The sequence below is a fragment of the Balaenoptera musculus genome, chromosome 6 (genome assembly GCF_009873245.2).
Source record: "Balaenoptera musculus isolate JJ_BM4_2016_0621 chromosome 6, mBalMus1.pri.v3, whole genome shotgun sequence".
NCBI classification, from domain to species: domain Eukaryota; kingdom Metazoa; phylum Chordata; class Mammalia; order Artiodactyla; family Balaenopteridae; genus Balaenoptera; species Balaenoptera musculus.
In genome coordinates, this window is record NC_045790.1 from 96,758,179 (window position 1) to 96,772,790 (window position 14,612).

Below are 14,612 nucleotides of genomic sequence, written 5' to 3' on the forward strand. Positions count from 1 at the left end.
CCAAGGAGGCCAGGATGGAAAGGACCTGCCTGTGTCAGGAGGTGGGTATGGGGACGCAGAAGTCCTGCTCCTAGAACAGGGCCCCTTCGTTTCCTCTTCGTGGCTGCCTCGGCGACATTTCACAAAAGAAGCGTCGCTAGATGGTGGAGAGCAGCAGCCTGGCAGGGGGAGGGGTCTCGGAGCATGACGGGGACAGCCCGGGTGTGGGGGGGTCGTGAGTGAGGAGGCAAGTGAGAGGGAGGGTCTGCATCTCTGCACCCCAGCTCCCACCCCTCCTCCATCAGGCAAGAGGCGGGGAGAGGTAAGCAGGAAACCAGGAGGGGCTGTGAGAGTCCCACTTCCTGCCTCACCTCAGAAAAGGGGAAGGTCCCAAATGCAGAATTCACAGCTTCCCCTAGACGGGGTGGAGGCTGGGCAGGATGGGGGTGGTGGATTTCCCCGCCCCCCCCTCCCCCTGTCCCACACTAGACATTCAGTGAGGAGAGAAGCTGTGGGTGAGAAAATGGGGGAGGAGAAAGGCAAAGGTGTGATCTAGCAAGTATCAGCCTCAGGGGTTGAGCAGAAATTCTGTGCTACTCCCTTGGGGCTTGAGAGCCCAAGTAACTTCCTTAAGGTCACACAGCTAGTCAGTAATGCAACCAGGAGTTGTGCCCAGGTGGTCTCACTCCAGAGCTCATCTAGAAGGAGAGAGCTTCTGGTGAAAATTCCTGGGCACCCTGGATTCCAGCATTCAAGGACTCAGAGTTCATCAACAGTAAAGGAGATTTGAGTCTGGAGAGGGCAAGGTCACTGCCCCAGGTCACAGAGTGACCTTGTGGTAGAACAAGGAAGGACCGGGTTCCCCTATCCCCAGGGTCTCCCGAGCACCCCCCTCCACCCCACCGGGCCCAGTACCTTGGCTCCTAGGCGCAGCTGGTCGATGGTGTTCTCAGCCTCAGCGTACTTGGTGAGGAGCTTGTGGTAGTCCTCCTGCAGGAGATGGGGGTGGGCAATGAGGTCACGCACCAGGCCCCTCTCTGTGAGACCCCTCGCAGGGGACCCATCCCCCAAAGGGGGCCTCTGGGTCCCTCGGAGTGAAAGAGCTCTGTAGTGGTAGTTCAGCAGAACCCTTCAGGCTCACGTGCAATACAGACCCCCACGGCCAAATTCTAGGGAGTCGGAGGTGGCAGGACAACTCCTCCACCATCCCTTCTACACCCCTGACAGTGAGTCAGGGATGAGGGCCTTTGGGCTGGTTCGCCTCGATGCATAACCATAGCAACTTGCTTATTTGTCCGAATTCTCTGCCCTGATCTGTCTTCCCCACTGCTCTGTTCCCAGGAATTAAGTAATATGTGTTTAATAAGTATTTTTTAATGGCTGATTGAATCATCTAAGGGTCCGGTAGTAGAAAAGTAGAAGACTTGAAAATCACAGTTGCCTTTACTCAGAGTCACTATTTGCCATAAACAAAACTGAAGAGCTTCTTAAAACAAGTCATTACAGGGGAAAAGCAAGAACAAGTGTCACTGGTCGCCTTTGAAGGAGGCCAGGGAACTGACGCATTGTTCTGAACACTGGTAATTAGAAGGGCAGAATCAAGCGTTTCTCCTGTCTTTCCCACGTGAACGAGGCCTTGGTAACCAAATAGTTGATGAGGGCAAGTTTCACTTTATAGAAGATTTCCCGCAAATAAATGCAGAAGGAATGCTAGCATTAGGACACTACCACTCTGTCACCCCCAATGAAAGCCTGGATCAAGGCAACGACGACCGTCAGGGGTCCTTAACACCACAAATGAGAGACCAGCAGGCCGTTTACACCTCCTGAAGGCACCACCTATGATGGGCTCTTGCCAAAAAAAATCCCTACAGGCACAGAGCTCATGATCTGGGGGGAAATAAACAGACGACAACAACTTGAAAACGCCTCTGCCTCTAACTGGGCCAAACACAGGACACAGAGAAGACAACGGGACACATGAAGAAATATCAGAGAGTGTATCAGCAAACCGCAGAGTGTGGGAGACTCTACAGGACAGAAACCGGTTTCCTTAACAAATAAATTACAAGGAAGAAAGAGATCTGACCAAGAATGCAAACAGAAAGGCAGGGTGGGGAGGCGGTGCGCAGAGACTTGAAAAGGCACATCGACCGCATACAATATCTGAGCCGTGTTTGGATCCTGATTCGAACAAACCAAAATAAACAAGCCATTTATGAGACAGAGTGGGAGACGTGAACGCTGACTGGACGTTGGTTGATATTAAGGAATTGGTGTTAAGTTTTAGGTATGCTGAGAGTATGGTTATCTTTAAGAGAGATTCCTTACCTTTAGACATACACACTAAAATATTTGGGGGTAAATGATTTGAAGCCTGAAATTTGCTTCAGAATACTCCAGTAGGGTGAGAGGAGGAACAGGTGAGGCCGTAGATGAAAAAGGTTGCCAGGGGCTGGACGATGGGTCCATGGGGGTTCGTTATACTATTTCCTCTCTTGTATATGTTTTGAGTTTTTCATAGCAGGAGGAGTTAAAAACAAACAAACACGGCCTACCCTTGCAGCATGAGTGCAATCACTACTTTTTTGAGCCAAGGGCTTGGGACTGTCCCCATTGCAGGGGACCCCTGACCGAGCCCCAAGGCCCCCCACCCCGACCAGCCTCCAACCCAGACCAACAGGTGCCTTGGTGTAGAAATAAGTCGGGCTTACCTGGAGCTGATGGACCAGCTTGGTGGCGTGTTCAGGCGTCTGAAATTCTCGGGGTACCCTGGTGGTGGGGTGAGTAGGAGGGGGGTCCTCTCCCGGGCAGACCTCTCCGCTGCTTGACAGCAACTCCCGTACAATCTCGGCAGGTGACTTGAAGATCAGTGGCCTGGCAGGGCCCTCAGGCAGCCTGCTGTGGTTCCTGGCTTTGGGGGGGGCGGTAACTCTCATCTTTGGGGAACTTCACCCGGGGTCCCACCTTGGAGAAATCAGGGAGCGGGTAGTTCAGCCGCCCCTGGCCGTACTTGGGGGCATCAGAAGATGAGTGACCAGCCAGAGTGGCTCCCGGCCTGGGCGGTGGCCTGTCCTGTCGAGCTGGCCTAGGTGGAGGCTTCAGGGGGCTGATGGAGCCGGTGAATCGGGAAGGGAGCGGCTTAGGTGATATCCGTGTCCGCTTCCAGGATTGGTCCCCGGGCTGAGGGCACGAGAGGCTGGTGGTTTCTCTCCTCCATCTATCTGCAGGACACTGGACGCTCTGGGCTGGAGGGGCTGAGGGCTCCTGGAATTCCGTGGCCGTCGCCAGAGTAACGCTTCCTCCAGTTCTATCGTTCGGGTTTAGGAGGTGGTGACTGGAGCTCTGGGGTGAAGTTTCTGCCAGGGCAGCGGGCGCAGGGCCATCAGTCTCTCCCTCCCAGGTAGAATCCAGGCTGCCACTGGGGGGGTTGAGGCTCACAGTTCCACTGCTCCATGACCTGGCAGAGCTGAAGTCAACAGTTGGGTTGACCTCAGAATGTTCTGGAAGTTTGTCTCCACTGGCTTGTTCGTCAGAAGCCACCCAGCCTGTGGGCTGACCCCAGCCCAGAGCCATGGGGCTGGTGTCCCCATTGCCCCCCGAGCTGAGATCAGTCTCATACCCCAACCTTGGGGAGCTCTCTCCAGCTTCCTGGACCTCAGGGCCTCCCACGGCCTCATCTGCCTCCTCTTCAGTCATGTCCAGTTGAGGATCCTGCTGGGGGGGCCAGCTGAGTGGCAAGTTGGAACTCTCTGGGCTGTCCACATCCTCTGCTTCAAACTCTGGAAAGACAGGTCGTTGCTTAGTATACGCCAGGTCTGGACTCGCTGTGTCACATTACCTAGGCCATCTCACCCCTCTGGGCTTTCATTGCCTCATCACATGGTGACGGCAAGAAGCCCAGCGATCCCCCCATAGGGCCGAATACTTTTCGAACATCTCCTCTAGTTGTCTCAAAGGTCCTCCAAACTCAATCCTCAAACCTGGTTGTCCCCCTAGCGTTTCCTGTCTCAGCAAATGGAAACATCATCCCACCCAACTGCACAAGCCAGAAACCTGGGAGGCATCTTTGCCATCTCCCTCCCCCATCCCCCACAATCCAATCTGTCACCTGGTCCTGTCCCGATGACCTCCTATGGTGCTCTCAAACTCACCTGCTGCTCTAGAGTCCAGAACCAGCAGGTTTGCCCAAGTCTACATCCTCTCTTGCCTGGACCACTGCAGCAGCCACCTAATCATCTCAATCCTCACTCTTATTCTCCACATGAAAACTCTTCACTGTCTTCCTGTTGTTCCCAGGAGAGAGCTGAACCTTTAATATGGTCCTAAGGTCCCTGTCTCCACCCCCCATTAGCTCTCCTGCTCCATCTCTTTCCATGGTTCCCCTCAGTCTCTCCCTGCTCTAGCCATGCCACATCCTCTCCTACCACAGGGCCTTTGTACATGCTGATCCCTCTGCTAGGGTCCTCTCTCCCTCCCTTTGTCTAGTTAACTCCTATTTGTCCTTCGTACATTAACTCAACCTTGACCGCATCAAGGAAGCCTTCTCTGATCTCTCTAACTTAGGTCAAAAGCTCTCTTTTATAGGCTTTCATATGACTGAATACCTCTACTTTGAAATATTTATTACAGCTTCAGTTTTCCATTTATTTATGTGATTCTTTCATTAATATTTTCCTCCCCCACTATACCGTAGGCTTCATGCGGGCAAGGATGCTCTCTGTTTTTATTTATTATTGTATTTTCGGAGGAGGTGCTCAATATTTGTTGACTGAAAAGAAAGAAGAAAGGAGGACAATAAGGCATGCAAAGCTCCCAGAAAATGGATAGTTGTTATAATTATTAGATAGTAAGTGCTCAAGAAATATCCATTCAGCCATCCCACTCACCCATCCACCCACTCACCCATCCAACACCCACTCACCCATTGATCCAACCATCCATCCTTTCAATCGTCCATCCATCCACCCACTCACCCACCCATCACCCACTCACCTACCTATCCATCCAGCTATCACTTATCCATCCATCTGTCCATCCACCTATCTGCCTATCCACCTACCCATTCATCCATCCACCTGTGCATCATCCGTGCAGTCAGCGCTTATGGAGCACCTCCTCTGTCCTAGACCCTGTGTCAGCCTCTGGCACAGATCCAAAGTTTCATGAGATACAGTCTGGGTACCACCAAGCACAGACTCTCTGCTCTGGCCAGATGCACCTTTGTCATAATCCTTACATCACTCTTTGCTTCCCCATGCTCTTTCCCCTACCCTTGGCACCTCTACATCTTTCATCTCCTTAAAATCTCCTTCAGCGAGTCTCTCTTGTTTACAGCAGCGTACTTGAAGAGCCCAGAGAGGTTAAGTAACTTGCCAAAGATCATGCAGTGGTTCAGAGCAGTCCTGGACTTAGAAACAAGGTCCCAGCTATGCAGACAAGTTAGTCTCCACTGATGGGGGTCATGCAGTGGGATGAAGAGATCGGGCTTTGGAACCGGGCAGACCTGGCTTCAATCCTGGCTCTTCTGATGCCTCATAGGGCACCATGAACAAATAGCTGACCTCTGTGGCAACCTTTACTCTACCTGGAGGCTATTCTCTCCTACCTGGAAGAAGGTGGTGAGGAAAGGTGGCGATATGGCTTGCGCCCTGCCCAGCCCTTTGCCTGGCACACAGTAAGGGCACAGGACATGGCAGCAGCTGTTACATTACAGCAGGGGGTTACCATGTGACCTCAGGAAGAGACGCCTCTGCCCTTTCATCCCAGTGCATCCCCGTCACCATTCCCTAAGGAGAGCTCGGAAAAGGCTCCTGAGTGGGTAGCCGTGGGCAAACCCCACTTTAAACAGACCTGGCATGAGGAACTTGGGGTCACTGCACAATCTACTATCAGCCTGACGGCTTCTCTGACATCTATGGGGGCCCGCCTGATTCCAGAATCCTAAAACAGGGGTGTTTCATTCATATTCGAATGCAATAATCACTATGTAATCAAGCTCAAAGGTATTATTACTCCCATTTCACAGATGGGGAAACCAAGATTCAGAGAGGAGAAGGGACTTGTTGAGCCAAGCTGGGAATTTAGTCTCAGTTGTTCTTGATGCAAAGAAAACAGTTATTTTAGAAAACAAGGGAAGCCATCATTCTCGTTGCTAAATAGGATTTTAAAAAATTGTAGAAATGGGCAGAACCCCTGGACCAAGCAATTTAAAATATCAAGGTTATTATCAAATTAAGTGTGCAAAGATATACTAATGACATATCTCTGCATTATTTATAATAGCAAAAACTGAGAAACTACCTAAATGCCCAGCAGTAAGAGGACTGGCCCAACAAATTACAGAATATCCACACCACGGAATTCCTACGCAGACATTAGAAATGACTTGTGGAAGAATATTTGATAAGCTGGGAAAGCGTTCATGTCTATTAAGTTACAAAAAAGCAAGTTACAATAAAGTTTGTAGAATACTGTTCCATATTCATACTACATTTAGATATATATATATATATACACACACACACACACACACACACACATATGAAAGAGAGCAGCTATCTGGATAATAAGTAATTTTTAGTTTTTTCTCCTTTGGCTTATATTTTCTGATTTTTCTGCAATGAACAGTATTGTTTATATAATTTAAATCTTAAAAAAGTTTTAAATTGTAGGCTTCGTAGATTTTAACTTAAAAAATTTTTGAAACTCTCTCTATTCCTGCCTCCTGCCAGAAGGGGCGAATGTTTCGGGGACACCACTGTGGGATTGCAGGGGAGTCGGTCTCACCCTCTTCTGCAGACTCTCCTGATTCAGGATCTGGGCGCCCATCAGGCTGTGAGTCCGGGCCCCACTCCAGTGGCTGTAGGCACTGCTGGGCCAGGCGGAAGTCCTCCAGGAGCTCAGGGCTGGTGGCACTGGGAAAGGGTGCCTCTTCTACCAAGCTGCATGCGCCACTCCCATCAGCATCCTTTCCCTTTTCAGCCCAGGCCCAGCGCCTCCGCCGGGGCCCGTTTCCCAGGCCTGACTCGGCCCAGTGGACCTCCGTCCCGGAGCTGGCCATTGGGCCTGGCCTGAGTTTCACCTGGGCCCCTTCATCTTCAGGAGATGGAGCTGCCCCTATGGGCACCAGAGTTCCCGCCGGCTCCTCTCAGCACCAGCCATCCTGCCTGTGGCCTGTCGGGGACACAATCAAATGGAGAGGCATTAATCCTTGAATCCCCTCCTTTCTTCAGAAGCAGAAATTACCAGCAGGAACTCTGGAGTCAGAAGCCCTGGTTCAGCTCCTGGCTCCACCCCTTTGAAGCTGCATGACCTTGGCCAAATCACTCCACCTTGGATTTCTTCATCAGTAAAACTGGGGTAATAATTCCTCTCTCTCTCAAGAGTTTTATAAAATTAGCTGAGATATGGAATGAGGAGGCCAGCGGCCGGCACACAGCAGGTGTCCCATGTGTGCTGGTGCCTGTTACCATGTGCCAGGCTGCACACGTGGGCGCCAGGGCACAGGCCCTGCTCACATGAGAACTGAGGGCCCAGGAGGAAGCAGACAAACAACCGGCAACTAGAGATCAAAGTGAGAGCGATGGGAAAGCACGGGGAGGGGCCCTGGGGGCCCAGGGCAGGCCCAGGAAGTCAGGATAGGTCCCATTTAGAGGCCACGCCCTCTGGGAACCTTCCTGACCTGCTCTTGGGTAAGATTTCAGATCGTGAGTGGGGGACCGGTGAAAAGAGCATTCCAGTATCCAAAATAATTGAAAACAGGTACTCAAACGAATACGTGTACACGCACTTCCCTAGCAGCACTATTTGCAATCGCCAAAAGGTGGAAACGACCCAGATGTCTATCAGTGGATGGATGGACAAACAAGTTGTGGTCTATCCACACAGTGGAATATCATCCAGCCACTAAAAGGAGTGAAGCACTGACACGTGCTACAAGGATGAATCTCAAAAACGTGATGCTCAGTGAAAGAAGCCAGACACAAAAGGTCACATACTGTATGATTCTATCTGTACGGAATATCCACAATAGGTAAATCCATAGAGAGAGAAAGCTGACTAGTGCTTTAGCTGGGGGAGTGGGGAGAGGGGAGTGACTGCTTGAATGGGCACAGGCATCCTTTTGGGGTGATGAAAATGTTTTGGAACTAGATAGAGGTGGTGCTTGCACAACTTTATTAAGTATACTAAATGTCACTGAATTGTTCATTTTAAAATGGTTAAATTTTATGTTATATGAATTTCATCTCAATTAAAAAAAAATTTTCAGGCAGGGGTTCCATCAAGTACCAAGGCAAGTGGTTTCCCGATGGCTGTGCTAGTGGGGGCAGGAGCTGGGGCTCTGATTGCAGAGAGTGTGGGCATGCAGACCACGGGAGAGCAGGTCGAGGTGCAGTTAGAAGTTTCTCTCTGGCTGCCTGGGGAGAATGAACCAGAGGGAGAGCCTGGTTGCACAGGGACCTGTGGCACGGGAAGGATGGCTGCAGAAGGGCTCCTCCCCGCCTGCCTTCTGTCCTCTCCTCCTTTCCCTCTCTCCCTTCTCTCCCTCCCATCTCCTCTCCCCTCCCGCTATGGCCAACACCCCCAAGCGCTTCCTCTGAGCCCTGGAAACACAAGGCTGACAGAGCAGCGGCATGGTCCCACCCAAGGAGCTCATGCAAAGCACCCACTCTACGGGCAGGAAAACTGAGGCCCAGAGAGCAGAGGGTCCTTGGCTGAAGCCGCACATGGGTCGGGACAAGGCTGGCATGAGAGGTTACCTTGCAGCTCAGGTCCCGGCTCTTCCCTCCGTGCCGTGGAGACAATGAGAATAACTCCAGGCCTCCCAGGACAGACACGCCCTGTGTTTGTCCCTGCAGCCTCGTGTGCGACTGGGTCTTGGTCAGAGCCTTGGTTCATACCGTTGGGAAAAGTCAGCAGGCAACTATTTCTGGATAGAGAGTCCCCCAGGGATTGGCTGCCACCTTCTCAAGGGCTGGGGTAGGAACGGGGACTAACATTGTCCCCACTCTGGTCTCAGGGGCCTCACCCTCTTCCCCCGACACAATCTTCCTTCCTCCTCCCTGAATTTCCCCCAGATCACCCTGTAAGCCTCCGCATGACCCCCGCCACGTATGCTGGGCCCTCGCTGTGCCACCCAGGCTAGAAGCTTTACTGCCTGTTCTCGATCTGCCCTCACCCCAAACAGGTAAGTAGGTCATAGGAAAACTATTCTTCAAATGAGAAAACTAAAACTTAGCATGGAATAGTTACTTGACCAAGATCACCCAGCTGGTTAGTGACAGCAAGATTTGGAACTGTTGATTTTGGCCCAGTGAGTGGTCTCCAGTGTTTTTTTTTTTTTTTAATCACACAACTCATCATTAAAAATATATTTGCTCATATACCTAACATGTATTTCTTATAACATCACCTGCATGCATTCTCACACGAATACATTACGTGTTAGAAAAAATATATCTAAAATTGAATTTTTAAAAAGATCTAATAGAAAATAAATATTTTAAAAGGAAGTTCTAATGCTTGCTTTCCACACCCTCTCGGGGCGCCTGTACCCCTCTTGGAAATCCCTGCCAGCTTGAGTGCTCTTAAGAATCCTCTAAGAATGCAGATCCCTAAGGTCAACCTGAAGGGACGGGGCCCAGGAGTCCACATTTTAAACCAGCGCCCCAGGCAAGGCCCACCCTTTGACCTTGACTAGGCCTTCCGGACCCTGCCATGATGGCAGGTGTGGAAGGTGCTAAAAGCCTTTGCTTTTCTCTTTCTGAAACCTCCGCCAAGGAAGTGGCTGGGGGAGGCGTGTGGGTTTTTTTGACTTCTAAAGGGCTTTTTTCTAGCCGTGCCACAGAGCAGCCCGTCCAATCACAGAGGCCTCGGGTGCACAAAGAGGAACATCCTGTCTCCTGAGATGACTCAGTCATTGCAGAAATCTCACTGTGACCAGGGAAAGCCACTGGTTGGAGGCAGCTGCGGTCACTGGCTGGAGTTTTGCACATGTTCCCCAGGCCCCCAAACTTGTGAGCCTCTCATGAGCAAAAGCTCTGCATTTTGCGCACGCCACAGCCCGGGGTGCCATGGAGTTCAGGACCAGTCGGTCAGCCAGTCAGTCAACAAACACACACGAGTGCCAAGCACACGCTGACCTCACGCTGGGATGAGGACGCCTGCTCACTGGGCTGCTGTGAAAGAGAAGCAGGCAGGGTGTCTGGAGACCAGCTTCTAGCCCTGGTGCTGCTCCACCGTGAACTGCTGGGCTTGGGTTTTCCTCACTGTAAGACGGAGAAAATGCCACCTGCTCTCGCAACCATGGCGAGCGGTGCCGTTAGGGTGGGCTGGGAGGTAGGGGAAGGGGCTAAGTGAACTTTGAGGTTCCTGGTTGACTTGTTGGCTTCTGAGGACCACAGACTCCAAACAGTTAACCCCCTCCTCCTCCCTGAGGTCCCACTTCAGAGTAACAAAGATATATATTGAGCACCCAGTGGGTGCAAATTAAGAAAACCTATGATCTCCTACTGTGTGCCAAGCACCACACAAGACTTGAGGAATAAAGACCTGAGTAAAAGCATTCCAAAATTTCAGATGGGGGGTGGTACAGAAGGATTACTGTCGAAGGAAGCATTAAGCTGGGCCTGAGAGACAAAGAGGATTTGGGGGAGAAGAATGAGGAAGGGCATTCCAGGCAGAGGGAACAGCACAGGCAAAGGCACAGAGGTCTGAAAGTACGAACAGAACTAGACAGAGAGCTATGGCAGGGGTCCCTGAATGGCGGCCAAAGACAGGGTGGTTCTAGACAGCCTTCTCGAGGGCACAGGGCTGCTCCCGAGGGGCAGTGGGGTTGGGAGGCTGAGCCCAGGAGAGCCCCGTGAGCACTAAGCCCCCTCAAGGGCTGGGATGTCCCCGTGGGACTGCTTTCTCCAGGGCTCAGGGGCCCTGCCAGCCCTGGAGAAACTAGCCCCCCAAGGAGGCACCACCCACTCCCCATCCTTTTGTACATCTCCTCCCTCCATCCACACCACCTCTGCCGTTGGCTCTCTCGAGGGTCTGCGAGACCCTTGTGGTCTCTTGGTCCCCTTCCCGAGTGGCTCAGCCACCCCCAGGGGGCTTCTCTGCCCCCAGGTCCAAAAGTGGAGACCCTTCCCTTTATGGCTCAATCCCCAGGTTCTCCTCTGCCAACTTCGGCAACGCAGCCCACCTCTGCTTCCTCACGCCCTCCCAAGCCCCTCACTCTCCAGCAGAGCTCTACGAGGCACCACCCCCCTTGCTCCCACCCAGTCCCTGACATCTCCCAGATGTGGAAACTGAGCCGCAGAGAGGTGGCCGCCTTTCACAAGACCTCGCAGCCCGTAAGTGTGGCCAGGGATTGAAATCCAGGGCTTGTGACTCCGAAACCAAGTCCATCAGACTTGGTGGGGCGGCGAGAGGAAGGGGAAGGAAGACCCCTTACCAAGTGGCTGGGCCCCTCCAGAAAGGCTGGGCTTTTGAGCTCAGAGCCCCATACTCGGCAGCCCTCCCTGAGCAGCTGGCAGGGCACAGACCTACTGTTCTCAAGGGGTTCCCGCCAGCCGTGTAGAAACCAGTTCCCGCCAGCCGTGTAGCACAGCCACTTCCCCCTCTGGACGTACCCTGCCCCCAGCTCTCTCGGCGGCAGCAGAGGACGAGGAGAAAGAGGAAAGATGCCCCTTGCTGCTGCGGACTCTTGTCCCGCCAGCCTGAAGGGCCGGGCTGGGTCTGCCGGCCCATCCTTGGCTCCTCTCCTTGTCCTTACTCGGCAGAAGGGGCCACTCTTTAGTGGGGACCCCCTGCTGCCTCCTGGCTGCTCCTCACCCATGCATCATGTCTGAAGCCCCTTAGCAGCCCCTGGGGCTAACTCGCCACGTGCAGATGAGGACACCCCGGGCACAGAGAGGGACCAGCACTTGCCCAAGTTCACAGAGATCAGAATCAGAGCTTTGGCTGGGATCCAGCATCCTGAGGCTTGAGGAAATCCCCCCAAAATCCACCCTTGCCCTGGGGGCCGGGCTCCCCTAAGCCAGAGAGAAGTAATACAGCTGCCACAGCTGCAACTTCCTGGCTGGGCTGGTCCAGCCGCCCGGACTGTCCCAGAGAGCCTGTGACTGGCCCGTCCAGGGGGAAGGCGGCTCCCCCAACCCCCGCCCTCCTCGGCTCCCTCACCTCTCTCGGGCTCCGCCACCATCCTGCTGGCCCAGGCTCAGGGGACCTGCATGTGGAGTCTTTGTTCCAAACCTGGGGAGCCCCCTGCCTCCATGGCGCCCTGGCCCGCCTCCAGGCCGCTCTGCCAGCCCCAGTCGCTGCTCACAGACTAGCATCGCTCCCCACCTCTCCCCGCCCCTGCTGCGGCTGAGGCCGCCTCGCCTCGGCAGGAAGCGCCCAGCCTGATTTCCTACAAGTGTTTGTCAGAAGGAGGGGGTTTGTCTGCGTGCAGAGTGAGAGGCAGCAGAAGGAGCTTAACCCCTTGCAGGCCCTCTGCAGGTCGGCACCGCTCAGGAGAGGACTCATAGAAGCTTCCAGTGTCAGAACTTGGGATCATCTCAGCCAAAGTACAGACCGGGGACAATAAAGCCCAGAGAAGGTCAGAGGCTTGGCCAAGGTCACACAGCATGCTGAGCCTGGAAGGAGGTCTCCAGCAGCCTCAACCCTTTGAGGGTCTTCTCCGTAGCCCCCACCATCCAGGGCATGAACTTGATCGAGGATCCCTCTCTCACTAGGGCAGTGCCCGTCTGTACAATGGGAGCCCAGACTGGATGCTTGCTTGGCACCCTTCCAGCTCTGACTCTCTGTCCTGTCTGCCAATATGCGACTAAACACCTCAGGAAGGCTGCAATGATTCCTGCCATCCCACCCACTGTCCTCGCCCCAAACTGGGCCTGTAATTAGAGTGGGATTTTCCAGGCAGCATGGAGGTGGGGAATTGGCTGATTGAACTGAATTTCAATGGCAGGGCACAAGACAGGCCAAGCCCTGGCTCCACTCTAGTGGAGACACAGACAATAAGCAAACATGGAGAGAAACAGAGTGGGTGAGATGGGCTGCTTTTGGTAATACTGATGCCTAGGTCACCCAGACTCATAGACTCAGTCTTTGGGCATCAGCGATTTTTTTTTTTCTTTCAGTCCTGCCATACAGCATGAGGGATCTTAGTTCCCCGACCAGGGATCGAACCCGTGCCCCCTGCATTGGGAGCACGGAGCCTTAACCACTGGACCACAAGGGAAGTCCCCTTCAGCGATTTTAAAGTGTCCCAGGTGACTGGGATGTGTGGCCCTGGTAGACAATCTGTGCGTCAGAGAGTAACGGGTTGGGGCAAAGAGTTTGGGGATGGCCAGGAAGATCTCTGTGAGAAGGTGGCATTCAAACAAGGCACCAGAAGGAAGAGATGGGCAGGAACAAGCCACAAGAAGGGCTGAAGGCAGAGTATTCTGGAAGGGCAAGTGCAAAGGGCAAGGTGGGAACCAGCGGGGCTTTCCCTGAGAACGGCAAGTGTGTGTGCCCCGAGCAGAGCGAGCCAAGACGGAGAGGCAGGAGCAGGGCGGAGGGGTGTCCCGTCCCTGCACGTTGTGGCTCCCGACTCTGGCCCCGCCCAGGATCCAGGGATTCTGATTCAGGAAACAAAAAGAAAAAGGAGAAAATTTGGCCTCTGTATTGTCCAAAAAGCCCTCCAGGTAATTCTGGTGAGCAGCCAGGTTTGGGAACCACCCGTGTAGGAGAGAAAAATGCATTTTACAGTCAATGCAGACCTGGGTTCAAATCCCAGCCCCACCTCTTGCTAACTCTGCGACGTTTGAGGCTTCACCTCTCCAAGCCTCAGTTTCTTCATTTCTATAACAGGGATAAGAAGAGTAGCCACCCCACAGCACTGCTGCCAAGACCCAATGAGGTAACACTTACAAAGTGCAGAGCCGGGGGTCTGGAACACGAACTAATGAATGAATGAATGAATGAATACTCCCAAGGTCAGTTTGTGAGTATCTGGCAAAGCTAGAACCGGCGGCCCTCATCCCAGTTATCCCCCATCCCCTTCCCTGCCTTTTACCCTCATCTGGGTGGTGGGACTCTACCCGCAGCCCAGCCAAACGTGCAACAGAGCCAGACCCTAATGAGGCCCCTCCCTGCCAGTTCTGGTGACCATGTGGGCCATTGTGTGAGGGGCGGGCTCCCCTGACACCCCGTCACTCACTCACCCTCCCTCCCTGGCCATTAACCCAGGCAGCACTGCCATCAACGCCAGGTGGCTGCTGATGCCAGGCACGCCCCATGGCCCCTGGATAACCCCGAACCCAACTTAGCAGCAGCTGCCAAACCCCAAGGGAAACAGCCTCCTGTGCACGCTGTTCCATCTCCTTGACACACACTTCTTACCAACCCTCCTCCCTGCCTTGGCTTGTGTGGTGCCCCCTGCCGGCACACCATCTCCACCCACGGCCAAATTCTATCAATACTTAACCAAATTGAGCTCATTCATTATACTGCTACCCTCAAACCCACCCTTCCCCATGCAGCTTGGCCCATCTTTCACTCAAGTGCACAAGCTAGAACCGACCATCATCCTGGATACTCCCCACTCCCTTACATCCCAAAACCGATCCATCATCAACTCCTATTGATTTTATTTC

General features: G+C 53.2%; 1 protein-coding gene across 1 annotated transcript in view; it reads right to left on the minus strand.

The window, feature by feature from the left end:
* Positions 1-14,612, minus strand: part of AKNA (AT-hook transcription factor) — a 52,915-nt gene that overhangs the window by 30,948 nt on the left and 7,355 nt on the right. The window contains 4 exon segments of the mRNA XM_036856104.1: positions 895-969; positions 2,694-2,903; positions 2,905-3,761; positions 6,769-7,155. Of these exon segments, the coding sequence (XP_036711999.1) occupies positions 895-969; positions 2,694-2,903; positions 2,905-3,761; positions 6,769-7,042 (1,416 nt within the window). The 5' untranslated portion in view covers positions 7,043-7,155.